The 15171-nt window shown below is 38.0% G+C and overlaps 1 protein-coding gene across 1 annotated transcript in view; it reads left to right on the top strand.

Moving 5' to 3' along the window:
* Nucleotides 1-15171, top strand: part of LOC111154498 (glutamate metabotropic receptor 5) — a 524532-nt gene that overhangs the window by 425173 nt on the left and 84188 nt on the right. The window contains exon 5 of the mRNA XM_022514124.1: nt 4527-4773. Coding sequence (XP_022369832.1) covers nt 4527-4773 — 247 coding nt within the window. The remainder of the gene's footprint in view (nt 1-4526; nt 4774-15171) is intronic.

Here is a 15171-nt window from a genome sequence, read left to right on the forward strand (position 1 = left end):
TAACCCACTGAGCTACCCAGGCGCCCCCTCAAACTAAAATTTTTAAGATGAAAAGATCATGATATTTTTCTGATAGAAACACCCCCAAAGTCCTATATCATACAGCTCCTGTCTAGCTCCCTTAGCTCATATCCTGATTGTCTTCCCCTTACTCATGGTTTTGGCCTTTCTTTTATTCCTCAAAAACACACTAGACACACTTGCTCCAGCAAATGCCTCTCCCCTCCTCTTCTTCCAGATCTTTATATTTTGAATGTGAAGAAACAAACCTGATCATTTGTAACAGAACTTGGATCAGGGACCAAGCAACATAAATCATTTTATCAAGTGCTTTCTACATACGAACTCATTTAATACTTTTATAAATCTATTAATTAGATAGGATTATTAAACCCATTTTTGGGGGGCACCTGGGTGGCTCAGTTGTTAAGCATCTGCCTTCGGCTCAGGTCGTGATCCCAGGGTCCAGGGATCAAGCCCCGCAACAGGCCCCCTGCTCAGCAGGAAGCCTGCTTCTCCCTCTCCCACTCCTCCTGCTTGTGTTCCCTCTCTCACTATCTCTGTCAAATAAATAAATAAAATATTAAAAAAAAAAAACACTTTTTTTTTTCCTGGGCACAGAGAGGTTCATGACCTAGGCCAAAGTCACACAGCTAGTAAGTAGTGGGCAGAGCTGTGTTCCTAACCTGCTGCCTTGTTTCAGAATCTGTACTCTAAATCCTCTATGCTCTGCTATTCCTAGTAGTTGGCATATGCATCTCTAACACAAAGTAAGGTATCTTGCAGGTTCACCTCCTTCGGATGTGTTTGTGTAGGGAGCAGGTATATACAGACAGAGCTCAAAGCCTGAAGAGATGAAAGGCAAAAGAATTCATAATTAACCAAGTATCCCCCCTACACATACAAATACTGAGTCTATTGCGTAATTGCTTTCAAATACAGCTACCACTACCCCCTGCACAAAGAAGTTAGGCTTGCCAGCTATTAACAGGCATCTTGATTTCCTTAATTTCTTCATCTATCATGGAAAGAATCCTAAAGCTCATTGAGTTTTATGAAATTAAAGCATTTTCAAAGTATTTATTTTGTTGTCACACATTGCACCGGAGCTCTCTCAGGTACCGAAAGGTGATAACTCAGCCTTGAGCTGCTGCTTCTAATGGAGGAAAAAGGCTGGTACCCAGGTGAAGTGGTGTTGGCAGAATTTAATCTTGAATTTCTATTAATTGACCCCCTGTTGCATCCAGAATGCTAAAACAGATTAAGATGTTTTTCTTGCATCAAAATGACTTAAGGAGAAATTACCAAGGTTAAATTTACATTAGTTGTCTTCTGGCAGGCTTCGTGTGTTTGTTTTTGAATTTGCAGTCTTTTGGTATTTCAAATGACAAGGGAAAACAGTTACCAGGGACTTCAGCAAGAACCAAAAGCTGCCCAAACAGGCCAGTTGTTTCCAGATGCCCAGTAACAACAAATGACTCAACAGGCTGGGCACAACCAGTGTGCCCTTTCGTTTTGAGCCCTTCCTTTTGGTCAGCCCCTTTATATATCCCTGGGCCCAGGGTTTAGGCAACACTAGTGGGCATTACTCAAGGGAACAGAAACATCGCACTTTCCAGGAAAGATCCAATCTTGTTGTGGGTTTGTTTTCCCTCACTTTATCTCTTAATTAGAAAATTACAGTAATATTGTACAGAGATTACTTCTAGCGAAAGTGATATAGTATAGCAAAAAGGGTACCAGTCTTGGTGTTAGAAATTCTTGTCTACTTCTGATGTTTTTTGCATAACCTTGAAAAATGTACTTAAACTATATATACCTCAGCATCTTTATCTCTGCAGTATGAATACAGTATCGATGCACGTCACTGATATATGCAAAATTTATTTTGAGAAGTGCCAAACAAAAATGCAAATTTTCATTCTTGCTCCATTCAATTCAACAAACAGTGCAGTAACCATGCCCTAAGCACTGGGATTTGATTTACAAATGAATAAGGTTCAAATGTTGCCTTTGTGACAGTTGTTGTCTATCACAGACAAGGCATAAAGAAAAATTAGGACGGAACCTGAAAGAGGACTTCCTGAGAGCTCTACTGCACATCCTATCAGGCGAGACCTTTGGCTTGCTTTCATTCTCCAAAGTCTTGACCACACAACACAGTGGCTAAAGGTCGTTATGATTTACATTTTGGTACAGTGACTATTTATGAAGCATCTACCTTGTGCCTGGTGCTGTGTGAGGTATTTATGAGTTATCACCATTTAACAGGTGATTAAATAGAATATTAGAGAATTTAAGTAATTTGCCCAATTCACAGAGCTAGGAAGACATAAAGCAAGAATTTATGGCTACATCTCCCTCCTCTGCTCATAAGAGAAAAAAGTAAGGTAATGAGAATCAAACCACCACCTATCCAGTAGCTGTAGAAGCAACCTTTCCTGACCTCTGATAGTGGGTTGGGAGGCTGAAGTGATGTGTGAGTAACACACATCCATTTAGGGAGTTAGAGGAAGGTAGGGGATGGACTGACTTGGGAATGGATTTTTCAAATTCTCCCTCCCCTAAGTATGCCCACATTTCTATAGTATGGTGGGCAGGGTGACTGAGAGAGATATAGAGAAAGTGACAGGGAGTTTAGAAAGAAAGATTAACTGTGGTACCTGCAATCATGGTGTTCCTCATGAAGGAAATGTTCTTGGAACCTTTGAAAATGGATAGAATAAGTGTTAGTAGGGTCAAGAAGGAAGAGAAAATAGAAGGGATAATCTAGTTAGAAGGGACAGTTCTTTTATTCATTGAACAGATATTTATTGGGGACCCACTATGTGCTAGACACTGGTCTAGGCGCTGAGTGGTGAATAAAAGTGGGAATAAAATCCCTGGCCTCAATGGAGTTTATATTTCAGTGGGTAGATGAGACAGACAATAAAAAGACAAGCATGTAGGATTTTAATGGTAGTAAGGAGGAAAATATTGTTGGGAAAGGAGGTAGGGAGTATGTGTGTGTGGAGGGGACCGGGTAAAGATGAGATTTAGACAGGATGTCCCCAGAAGGTGTCACAGAGAGGATGATATTTGAGCAAATACCTGCACTGAGGAGGAAACAGTTTCTGCAGATCTCTATGGCAGAGCATTCTGGGTAGAAGGAACAGCAAGTACAGGACCCAGAGGCAGGGCCTTTCGATCTTTCTCCACACCATAGTCAGACTGGTCTTCCTGAAATAGAAATCTGGTCACGCCCCTTGCTAGTTAAAACTTCAAAGGATCCCAAGGATCTGATGATAAAATGCAGCAATTTTAATGTAGTTTAAGTAGTCCTTCCCTTCTCTGCTCCTTTAGCTCTCCTCATTCTTGCATCTCCCATGTCATGTTCTGGTCATGCCACCCTTCCTAAAATTTCCCAAGCACAGTATGCTCTATCTCATCTATGAACCTTCAAGCAAACTCTTCCCTCCACTCTTCACTCAACTGATACTCAGCTATAATAGTTAGCGTCAGTGAGCTTCTGGGTCTAGTGCCCCTCCCCTGACTTAGTCCTCCACAGCACGTATCAAACCACACTGCAATGGCCCACTTAGATGCTCCTGTGCCGTCTAGGCTCTAGGGCAAGAATTAGATTTACCTTGGTCAACATTATGTCCCTAACTCCAGCACATTCTGAGCAGTCAGAAGTAATGGGCACTCATTCCATACTTAGTGCCTCAGTAAGCCAGACCAAATGGTAGTTCTTTAATGAAACTTTCCCAAGAGCCCTCCATTGGAAGGGGTCTCTCCCTCTTTGGGCCTCCATGGATTTTACCTCCACATGTGTTACAGATTGATCACCTTTGACCTTTCCCTGGAGTTAAATAATTTATCTCTATTATTGAACAACTTTCTTCTTAAGTGCAGAATTCATACCCACTTCATCTTTTTGTTCCTAGATCATCAACCACACAGCTTTTCCTTAAGGTCAGCCTCCAATAATTAATTAATTAATGGAGCATAAATGTTAGATTATATTTTAGAATTTCCAAATAGGCTAGTTTATGGAGAGCATATGCTTTGAGGTTGGAAGTGGTGCATGATAAATCTAAACAGGTAAGTTGAGGCAAGATGGTAGAAAATCACGTTTGCTAAGCTAGAACTTAATAATTTGGGAACTAGAGATTTGTTGTGGATTTCTAAACCAAAGAAATATGTTATCATTGTTGAGTACTAAGGAGATTAATCTGTCCTTAGGATAAATTTTCTGGTCCAGAAATACAGTGTTCTCCTGCATCTATCTCCAGAGATTGGTAATAGAGGAATTAAACCTTGTTACTGTTGGGAATTCAGGTCATTTTTCAAGGTTTTCAGGGGAGAGAAACCTGGAAATAGAAGACAATTAGTAAGCACACTATGCTGGCACCTGTATCTTTGCATTTAGTCTGATTCTAACTGTGAAAAATTATTCCTGTGAATTCTCCAATTATTCAGAATCCATGGAGAGAGCTAGAGTAGAATTAAATCTCATAGTTAATCCATAATTTGTTTCCTAACAGGTTCTCTGACTCTGAGAACACATCACGTTCAGGATTCCAAAATGGGATTTGTGATCAATGCGATCTATTCCATGGCCTATGGACTCCACAACATGCAGATGTCCCTCTGTCCAGGCTATGCGGGCCTCTGTGATGCAATGAAGCCAATCGATGGACGGAAACTTTTGGATTCCCTGATGAAAACCAATTTTACTGGGGTTTCTGGAGATATGATCCTCTTTGATGAGAATGGAGACTCTCCAGGAAGGTACTGTTACTATTTTCCTTTAGACAATAGCATGTGAACAGTCATCCGTTGATCCTGACATGCCTGTTTCTCTCTTCTGTGGTTATCTAGTCTTACTGGTCATCTTTGGCCAACTCTGACATCACAAAAGGATTAAAGATTGAGAAGGGGAGCCCCATTTTCTGTGGCCAGGTATACATATTGATGCTGACTTCCAAAACAGGCTCTTGGAATCATCCCATTTCAGAGACCCACCCTTAGAGACAGGAGCCTCATGTTATGGTAGAAACTCAAAAATCAGCTCTGTGGTTTCTCTGTACATGTTTTCCATGTTATTCCCTGTACTCTGATCTCTTCATGGGCCATAGATCTATTCTGAAACAGGAACAATTCCATTTCTGGGAATTCAGAAATCTGGCTGAGGTGATATTACGTTGTTTGCTGTACCTATAGTAAGTTATAAGTCATTTTATTTTATTATCTTTTAGCTAGAGGACTTTCTCCTTTCTCGAGAACTAAATTGCCTTTTACTCTGAAATTCCACCTTTCGTTATTTATAGAGGAGCCTGAGAAATAGGAACCTACTCATTATTACAGATCAGCCTCCAGGGAAGTCATTAGGTAACTAGAACTTACCAGAATTCACATCTATCTCATACTCTAAATTTTTAAGTGACTCTACACATGAGACTTTTAATCCATGACGGATATTGTCACTGAAATGATATTCTGAGCTGTAGCAGGGCTGGCTCTTCACGCTGCCTTACGTCGGCACAATCAGGGTCCTGTGGTCTCCCACTATAAAAATCACAAGTATTCTTCCAGCAACAGTTTATGCTTGACATGTATGCTTGGAGAGGGTGTCTTTACACTCTGTTTGCAGCAGACCCTGCCAAGAGAAGTTTCGCGACTCCCTCCATGACTCACACCCCACGTGCCCACCCGCGTACCAGCCACCTTGGTTCTAGCTGGTTTCCGTACTGCTGAGGTGAGCTGGAGCTGGTCCCTGGGGCAGCTGTTACCATGTCACAAGCTGAACTGCTAAGTGACAGCTAGTTCCAAGTCATGCAGCCAAGAGGAAAGCTATATATTTTCTCTCTTCTAGAGACTTGAAGAATATTGCTCCAAGCAGGTTCTCTGCCAAGATAAGCTGACTTTTCATATATAGTTTTCTTCTTTTTGGCTGTTAGTATACCTATGGGGAACAGGGAATACAAGCATTTCATCAGAGCCACAGAAAATTTCACATTTGTCATAAGGCTTCATAGGGTAGGTCAACCAAAGAGCTCAGTCTGTAGGCTCAAGTCAAGGCCTAGTCCCTTATATGTACACATGGATTTATTATTCCTGTGAGCATACCTAAGGAACTGACATCAGCTTGGGGCTTTCTCATAAACTTTGATGACTATAGCTCCAAATATTCAAAGAGTTTTCATGTCATCACCCAAGCCAGTTCCATAAAACCAGATAGTGAAGAAATGTCTCACCTCTATTCCAATGGGAAACCTTAATGGATCAGACAGAACATCACTGTCTCACTCATAATCCTCCAAATATGCTGTAATGGGGTGCACTTAGGACTTTGGTTCTTAACCTTTTTTAGAACATGAAGCTCTGTGAGACTCAGATGAAATTTATAGATAGTCTCTAAAGGACAACAGGCATAAAATTTTGCAAACAATTTCCAAGAATTCACAATTGTTCAGAGAATTTACACATATTTCAAAGGCTAGGTGTTACAGTAACCCATTAATAAATAATCTTAATTGGCCTCTGAGGACATGAACCAGACTCTGGAAGGTGGTTTGCAGCTTTTTATTCTTACAATTAATCCAGTTCTATTCACAAAATAACTAAACTAATATTTATTGAACATGTGTTCTGAGCCAAACACTTAGCTAAGTACTCTACCTTTTAATCCTATGAGGTAATATTACCATTCTCTTTTCCAGCTGAAGCCTCACAAACTGAGGCTTACAAAGATTAAGTGACTTCCCCAAAGATACAGTCTAATACATGACAACCCAAGCTTCTAATTCAATCTCCAGGACTTCACTCCTAACCTTATACACCAGCCTGCCAATTAATCAACCAGACCAAAACTAAAAAGCCACTGTCTTCTGAGAAATATATTGGTAGACATTCTATTGTTATTTCTGTGGAGTAAAATTTACCATTCTGCTGGGCCAAAGACATTCCAAACTGGGCAATGAACCAGAGACTCCTGGGATGACTAGGGAGTCCCCTAAAATGCCAGAGGCACAGGAGGAAGGTCTTAAACAGAGGAAATAGGGACAGGTAGCAACTTGCTCTCACAGACCATTACAGAGTTCCTTTTTACCACTGTCCTTAAACCTCACATGGAATCAGACCACCATCAGTCCACATTCTTTAGGGAAACCCTTGGGGCCAGGTGTGTTTCAGAATTGAGCATTTTTCCATTTAGAAAAGGAAACACAGTCCTCTAATGCCACCAGCATGCTGTGGAACAGCACTCTTTAATCAACTTATTAATATCTCTGTAGTAAAACATACCAATAGTCACCCCAAGTGTGATAAATAGGCAATGCAGAGCCTCATTACAGGGCAGGTCAAGTTCTCCCACCAGAGAAGTTCAGATTGGGTCATGTTTTGCTGCCAAGTGAGGCATAAAAATATAATCTTCAGAGCTCTAAGGATTTCAGAACTACAGATAAGAAATATGGACCTTGACTATTTACCACCAATAGTATAGACCATAGGTCAGCCAACTGTGGTCTGCAGGCCAAATGGAGTCTGCTGTCTGTTTTCATAAATCAGGTTTTATTGGAGCACAGTCACACCCACTTATTTAGAGCCTGTCTCTGGCTGCTTTCACATTACAGGGGAAGTGTTGAGGAGTTTCAAACAAGACCATCTCACAAAGCCTCAAAATATTGACTGTCCCTTCACAGCAAAAGATTTCTGACCCTCTTAGAGAGAGTCCACTGCCTGGGACTGACCATAACTGGTCAGGACAACATCAGACTAAATACAACTAACAATTTAAAGCAATAATTTTAACGTTATATTGTGGGATTAATAAATATGGGCATGTAAACTATTTGGCAACACAGCATAAAGAAAGGGGGTCTAGAATTCTACAATGGCAAGTTTTGTATAATTTACATTAAATGACGAAACATTAACTTGAAGTAGAAGAAGATAAAGAAAGAATGTATGTTTAATCCGCTAATAAGAGAAATAGCTAAAAAGCCAATAGAATACTTTTAAAGAATTGATTAATCCAAGAGGCAAGAAAAGAGGAATGGGTGGACAGAGCAGATGTGACAAGTAGAAAGTAAGGCTAGAACTCCAGAAATTTGAAGATACTGAGCTGGTTTGCACGAAGGTTCTTAATGTGTGGCTCTGCCCACAGAAGGATCACAGAGATGACTTTTTTTTTAATTTCTTAACTTTCGTTGGGATAAAACTGGAGTCTCAGAGGAAGGAAGAATTGCACCCACTCTCAAGTAGTCAATTAATAACAGAACAAGGACAGTAGCAATTCCCAGGCACAATCATTAAATTCAAATGAGGAGGATGTAACTTAATTTTCTTTTTTTTACCATTTTCTTTATGTCACACATGAAATGGTTCTACGTGTATCCTGGAAAAGGATTTCATTATTAGTTACCATTAAAGGACTTGGTCAAAGCCACCTTGTGCTTTCTCTTTAATCTCCAATAATCCAACCCCAAAGACACGGATCTTTATAATTGTTTTGTTGCATGGACTGGTGCTTGAAGTGTCTATTTTCTTGACCAACAGACAATTTATCACACATTTAAGAATCAAACTTTAAAACACACACACACACACACACACACACCCCTAAGCATTAGAATTATAGACTGAGAGGATTTTAAGAGCTATATAAATCTAAATTTCTGCATAGCCCCTTCCCCCTCATTGCTGCATATTGCTTCAGCCCCCTGGGATAAAAATAAAACAGAACAAAACAAAAACTCATTATCTTCTGAGGAAGGAAGCCTATTCTAATTTTCAGAGAGTTTAACCACTTAGAAAGTTCTTTAGTTCTGCTAAACTGAAACCTGCCTGCCTCTAGTTTCTATTTAGTGCTTTAATAGGACTTTTTTTTTTTTTTCTTTTGGGTTAAAACAGATTTTATCTATTTTATTTTGGTTTTGAATGCCATATAAAATTCATTTTTTAAAAATTTCAGTATATTTTGACTATGAACTATGGCCAGTTAAGGAAGAGATACAAGGAGAGGCAAAGAGAAAGGAGAAAGAGAGATATTACAGAAGACAGGTCACACATATCACACAGTGTTGAGAAGGAAGTTTCAAGAGCAGAAAGATGTAGAAAACCGGGAGGCTCAATGAAAGAGAGCAAGAGAGCAAGACAGTGAGAAAAAATAATGGGAAACAACTACAGGAAGCCATTATGTGTTTTAATTTTTACTTAAAATCTAAGAGTATTTTTCAACACTCACTTTCTCTCACTTATGATGGAGAATAAAATCTATATCCCATCTCTGAAAATTGAAAGAATTCATACCAATTGACAAGTGAAGGGAGAAATCTTTTAATGGGGAATTATTTTTATCTGTTTCTTTTTCTAATGTACGGCGACCAGAGATTTTTACAGCAGTGTTATAATTTCACTGACAGAATGACTAGTGATACCATCTCGGTATTTGTCTTGTAGATAAGAGATAATTACCAGAGATCTAAAGGCTAATTCCCTGAGGAGGATTCATTACCTCTAACACAGTTAAAACAGGTTGACAGGTTTGAACCAAAATTAAGGTTTAACTTTTCTTGAAATCCCTTCCTGTCAAATATAACATTTTCCACTCTATACAGTTTTCATATTTATTTTGCAAAAATTGTATCTCTCCACATTTTACCATTTCTCGTACATAAAACAGAGTTCTGCAATCAAGGAGCAATGAAAGTTGATTCCTCACTTTGTCAGATAGATACAGAGCAGTCTAACGGAGAACATTGGACTGGAAGTCTAAAGGCTGAGTTTCTCTTCGCTCTGTCACTTGCACACTCCACAATATGGTACCATTCAATGACCTCACCAAGCTTCAGTTCCATTATCTATAAAATTCAGAGTATGAGTAGACCTTGCGAGAGTTAAAGATGGGTAGGAGTGGCATGAGGGCTTCTTTGGCGTGAGCAGTGAAACTTCCACAGCCCTTCAAATCAGCAGCAGCAAAGAAAGAAGCTTGCTGACACCAATAATTCTTTCTTTTTCCCAGCCTAGAAAGTTCAAAGCTTTTATTTGCTCAGAGAGTCTTTATTGGCTCACACAGAGTACTTTTGAAAGTCTCAGGAGCCCATATATTTGAAGTAGTCAGTGACATATATATAAGTTTCTTTTTTAGCCTTAGTGTTCTATTTTTTAATATCTCAACTCATTGTATGCATAGTAGCCATTGGAAAGTGTGATAAAGTGGGAAGGTTTAGGACTCAGTTATGTATCCTGTAGATTGGTATTTTGGGTTTAGAAGTGAACTTGAGATATCTACTCAAAATTGTTACTTACTGCAAATAAAACATTTTAGGATGATCCTTACGCTACTGAAGAGCTAACACAATTTAAGAATGAATTAACGTTCGGAAAAAGACACTACTGTAAAATATTGTGATTGGGAGTAAAAACAGAATGGTATCATTTTATAGTGTAGATCCAAAAAGACTATGTCGGATTTTTTCTTAACATTTCCTTACTGAGCATTGGTCTGAATATGGTAATCTGGTCACTGGAACCCAAAAGCTAGAAAGTTATCTATCCGTGTCAATTTCCAGATAGCTAACTATGCTGAACATGGAAAGACGGAGGGGCATTTATCAAAGCCTATCTGTCAATCCTATAAATCCTAGGAGGTAAAAGCATAGGTTTCCATATGAAGACATTGTGTACCTAAGACGTACCCATATTTATGTCTACAGGAGCTGATAGTGATGGTATTGCCGATCCACTGTCCTGGAAATTATCTCAAAAATGCTTCTCTGGAAATGTTCTTGCACACAAGAAAAATCTTACAAATAAGAGCATTAATTTTTCCTCTTTACATCTCTATCCCCATACTCAAAATGAGAACAATAGCTAATAAAGCTGAGAACTCACAAGGTATTAGTTTCTTCCAGTTTTTTACATTGCATGAGGGCTTTAGAAACTATTTTCAGACTTATTTTATTTTATTTTATTCCAGTTAATTAACATACAGTGTTATATTAGTTTCAGGTGTACAGTATAGTAACAACAATTCCGTACATCACCCAGTGCTCATCACAACAGGTGCACTCCTCAATCCCCATCACCTAAATCACCCACCCCCCAACCCATCTCTCCTCTAGTAACCATCAGTTTGTTCTCTATAACTGTTTCTTGATTTATATCTCCCTCTCTCCCTTTTTTCCCTTTGCTAGTTGTTTTGTTTCTTAAATTCCACATTTGAGTGAAATCATGTGGTATTTGTCTTTCACTGACTGATTTACTTCACTTAGCATTATACTATCTCCATCCATGTCATTGCAAATGGCAAGATTTTGTTCTTTTTTATGGTTGAATAATATTCCAGTGTGTGTATGTGTCATACACACACACACACACACACACACACACACACACACATTAAACTTTATCCATTTACCAATCAATATAATCAATGGACATTTGGGCTGCTTCTATATCTGCGATATCCATTATTGTAAATAATGCTGCTACAGACATAAGGGTGCATGTAGCCCTTTGAATTAGTGGGTTTTTTTTTTTTTCCTTTGGATAAATACTCAGTAGTGTGATTGCTGCATCTTAGGACCCTTCTGTTTTTAACCTTTCGAGGAGCCACCATACTATTTTCCAGTGTGGCTGCAGCAGTTCACATTCCCACCAATAGTGCACAAGAGCTCGCCTTTCTCCACACCCTTGCCAACACCTGTTGTTTCTTGCGTTGTTGATTTTAGCCACTCTGACAGGTGTGAGGTGATATTGCATTGTAGTTTTGATTTGCATTTCCCTGATGGTAAGTGATGATGAACATCTTTTCATGTGTCTGTTAGCTGTCTAAATGTCTTCTTTGGAGAAATGTCTTTTCATGTCTTTTGCCACTTTTTCATTGGATTATTTGTTTACTGGGTGTTGACTTTTATAAGTTCTTTATATATTTTAGATGCCAGTCCTTCATAAGATATGTCACTTGCAGATATCTTCTCCCATCTTCTCCCAAAAGGTTGCCTTTTGGTTTTGTTGATTGTTTCCTTCACTGTGCAGAAGATTTTCATTTCGATGAAGTCCCAACAGTTTGCTTTTGCTTTTGTTTCCCTTGCCTCAGGAGACGTATGTAGAAGACTGTTGCTATGACTGATGTCAGAGAAATTACTGCCTGTCCCCTCTTCAAGGATTTTTATGGTTTCGGGTCTCATGTTTAGGTCTTTAATCCACTTTGAGTTTATTTTTCTGAACGGTAAAAGAAAGTGGTTCTGTTTCATTCTTTTGCATATTGCTGTCCAGTTTTCCCAGCACTACTTGCTGAAAAGAATGTCTTTTCTCCATTGGATATTCTTTCCTGGTTTTATGAAGATTAATTGACCATATAGTTGTGGGTTTATTTCTGGGTTTTCTATTCTATTATGTTGATCTCTGTGTCTATTTTTATGCTACTACCATACTGTCATGGTCAATACAGCTTTTTCATATAACTTAAAGTCCAAAATTTTGATACATCCAACTTGCTTTGCTTTTCCAAGGTTGCTTTGGCTGTTTTGGGTCTTTTGTGGTTCATATAAATTTTAGCATTGTTTGTTCTAGCTGTGTGAAAAATGCTGTTGGTATTTTGATAGAGATTGCATTAAATGTATACATTGCTTTCAGTAGTATAGACATTTTAAACGTATTTGTTCTTCCAACCCATGAATATGGAAAGTTTTTCCATTTCTTTGTGTCCTCTTCAATTACTTTCATCAGTGTTTTATACTTTTCAGAGTATAGGTCTTTAAATTCTTTGTTAGGTTTATTCCTAGGTATCTTATTATGTTGGTGCCATTGTAAATGGGATTGTTTTCTTAATTTCTCTTTCTGCTGCTTCCTTATTGGCATATAGATATGCAGCAGATTTCTGTACATTGATTTTGCATCCTATGACTCTACTGAATTTGCTTATCAGTTCTAGCTGTTTCTTGGTAGAATGTTTTGCGTTTTCTTTATATAGTATGATGTCATTTGCAAATAGTAAAAGTTTTACTTCCACCTTACCGATTTGGATGCCTTGTTGTTGTTGTTTTATTATGTTGTCTGATTGCTGTAGTTAGGACTTCCAGTACTATGCTGAACAAAAGTCATGTGGGGTGCTTGGCCGGCTCAGTTGGTAAAACATGTGGCTCTTAATCTTGGGACCATGAGTTTGAGTCCCATGTTGGGTGTAAGAGATTGGTTAGAAAAAAAAGTTTTAATTTTTAGTTAAAGATCTTATTTATTTATGTATTTATTTATTATTTAAAGAGCATGCTAGAGTGTGTAGAAGGGAGGGGTCAGGTGAGGGAGATGGGGGTGGGAGAGAACCTCCACGAGACTTGCCTGTATGCAGAGCTGATTGCAGGCCTCTATCCTGCTGCCAGATCATGACCTGAGCTGAAACCAAGAGTCAGATGCTCAACTAACTAAGCCATCAAGACAACCCAAATAAAATTCTTTTTAAAAAGTGGTAAGTGTGGACATCCTTGTCTTGCTCCTAATCTTAGGGGGAAAACTCTCAGTTTTTCCCCATTAAGGATGATGATAGCTATTGATTTTTCATATATGGTCTGTATCATGTTGAGGTATGTTCCCTCTAAAGCTACCTTGCTGAGGGTTTTTATCATAAATGGATGTTGTACTTTGACAAAAGCCTTTTCAGCATCTATTGAAATGATTATATGGTTTTTATCCTTTCTCTTATTGATGTGATATATCACATTGATTGATTTGGGAATATTGAACCAATTTTGCAATCCAGAATTATCCCATTTGATCATGGTGAATGATTTTTTTAATATATTGTTGAATCTGGTTTGCTAGTGTTTTGTTGAGAATTTTTACATCTATGTGCATCAGGGATATTGACCTGTACTTCTCTTTTTTAGTGGTTTCTTTATCTGGTTTTGGTATTAGAGTAATGCTGGCCTCATAGAATGAGTTTGGAAGTTTTCCTTCCTATTCTGTTTTTTTTTAATAGTTTGAGAAGAATAGGTATTAAGTCTTCTTGAAGTGTTTGGTAGAATTTGTCAATGAAGCCATCTGGTCCTGCTTTTCTTTGTTGGGACTTTTTTATTTCTGATTCACTTTTTCTGTTGGTTATTGATCTGTTCAAATTTTGTATTTCTTCCTGCTTCAGTTTTAGTAGCTTATATGTTTCTAGAAATTTATCCATTTCTTCTAGGTTGTCCATTTTATTGGCATATAGTTTTCTTAATATGCCCTTAAAATTATTTACATTCTTGTGTGTTGGTTTTTATTTCTCCTCTCTCACTTATGAATTTATTTATTTGAATCCTTTCTCTTTTTTTCCTTGATAAATTTGGGTAGAGGTTTATTAATATTACTGATTGTTTTCAAAAAACCAGGTCCTGCTTTCATTGATTTGTTTTTTGTTGTTGTTGTTGTTGTTGATTTCTTTTTTGTGTTTTTTTTTTTTTTTAGTTTCCATATCATTTATTTATGCTCTAATCTTTATTATTTCCTTCTTTCTGCTGGTTTTAGGTTTTGTTTGTTCTTCTTCTAGTTCCTTTCAGTGTAAGGTTGTTTATTTGAGGCTTTCCTGGCTTATTGAGGGAGGCCTATATGGCTATTCCCTCTTAGAACTGCTTCTGCTGCATCCCAAAGGATTTAGACTGTTGTGTTTTCATTTTCATTTGTTTCCATATTTTTTTTATTCTTTCTCTTATGTCCTGATTGAACCATTCATTTTCTAGTAGCATGTTATTTAACCTCCATGTATTTATAGTCTTTCCAGGCTTTTTGTTGTAATCGTCTTCTGGTTTCATAGTGTTGTGGTCAGAAAAGATGCATGGTATGACTTTGATTTTCTTGAATTTGTTAAGGTTTGTTTTGTGGGCTAATATGTGATCTATTCCAGAGAATGTTCCTAGTGCACTTAAAAAAGAATTTGTATTCTGCTGTTTAGGATGGAAGGTTCTGAATACATCTGTTAAATCCATCTGTTCCAGTGTGTCATATAAAACTATTGTTTCCTTGTTGATTTTCTGTTTAGATGATCTGTCCATTGATGCAAGTGTGGTGTTAAAGTCCCCTACTATTATTGTATTATTATAGATTAGTTTTTTATATTTGTTATTAACTGTTTTATGTATTTGGGTGCTCCTATGTTGGGTGTACGTTTATTATTATATGTCCCCTTTGTCCTTTTTACAGTCTGTGTTTTAA

This window comes from Enhydra lutris, unplaced genomic scaffold, assembly GCF_002288905.1.
Source record: "Enhydra lutris kenyoni isolate GAN:26980312 unplaced genomic scaffold, ASM228890v2 scaffoldscaffold37, whole genome shotgun sequence".
NCBI classification, from domain to species: domain Eukaryota; kingdom Metazoa; phylum Chordata; class Mammalia; order Carnivora; family Mustelidae; genus Enhydra; species Enhydra lutris.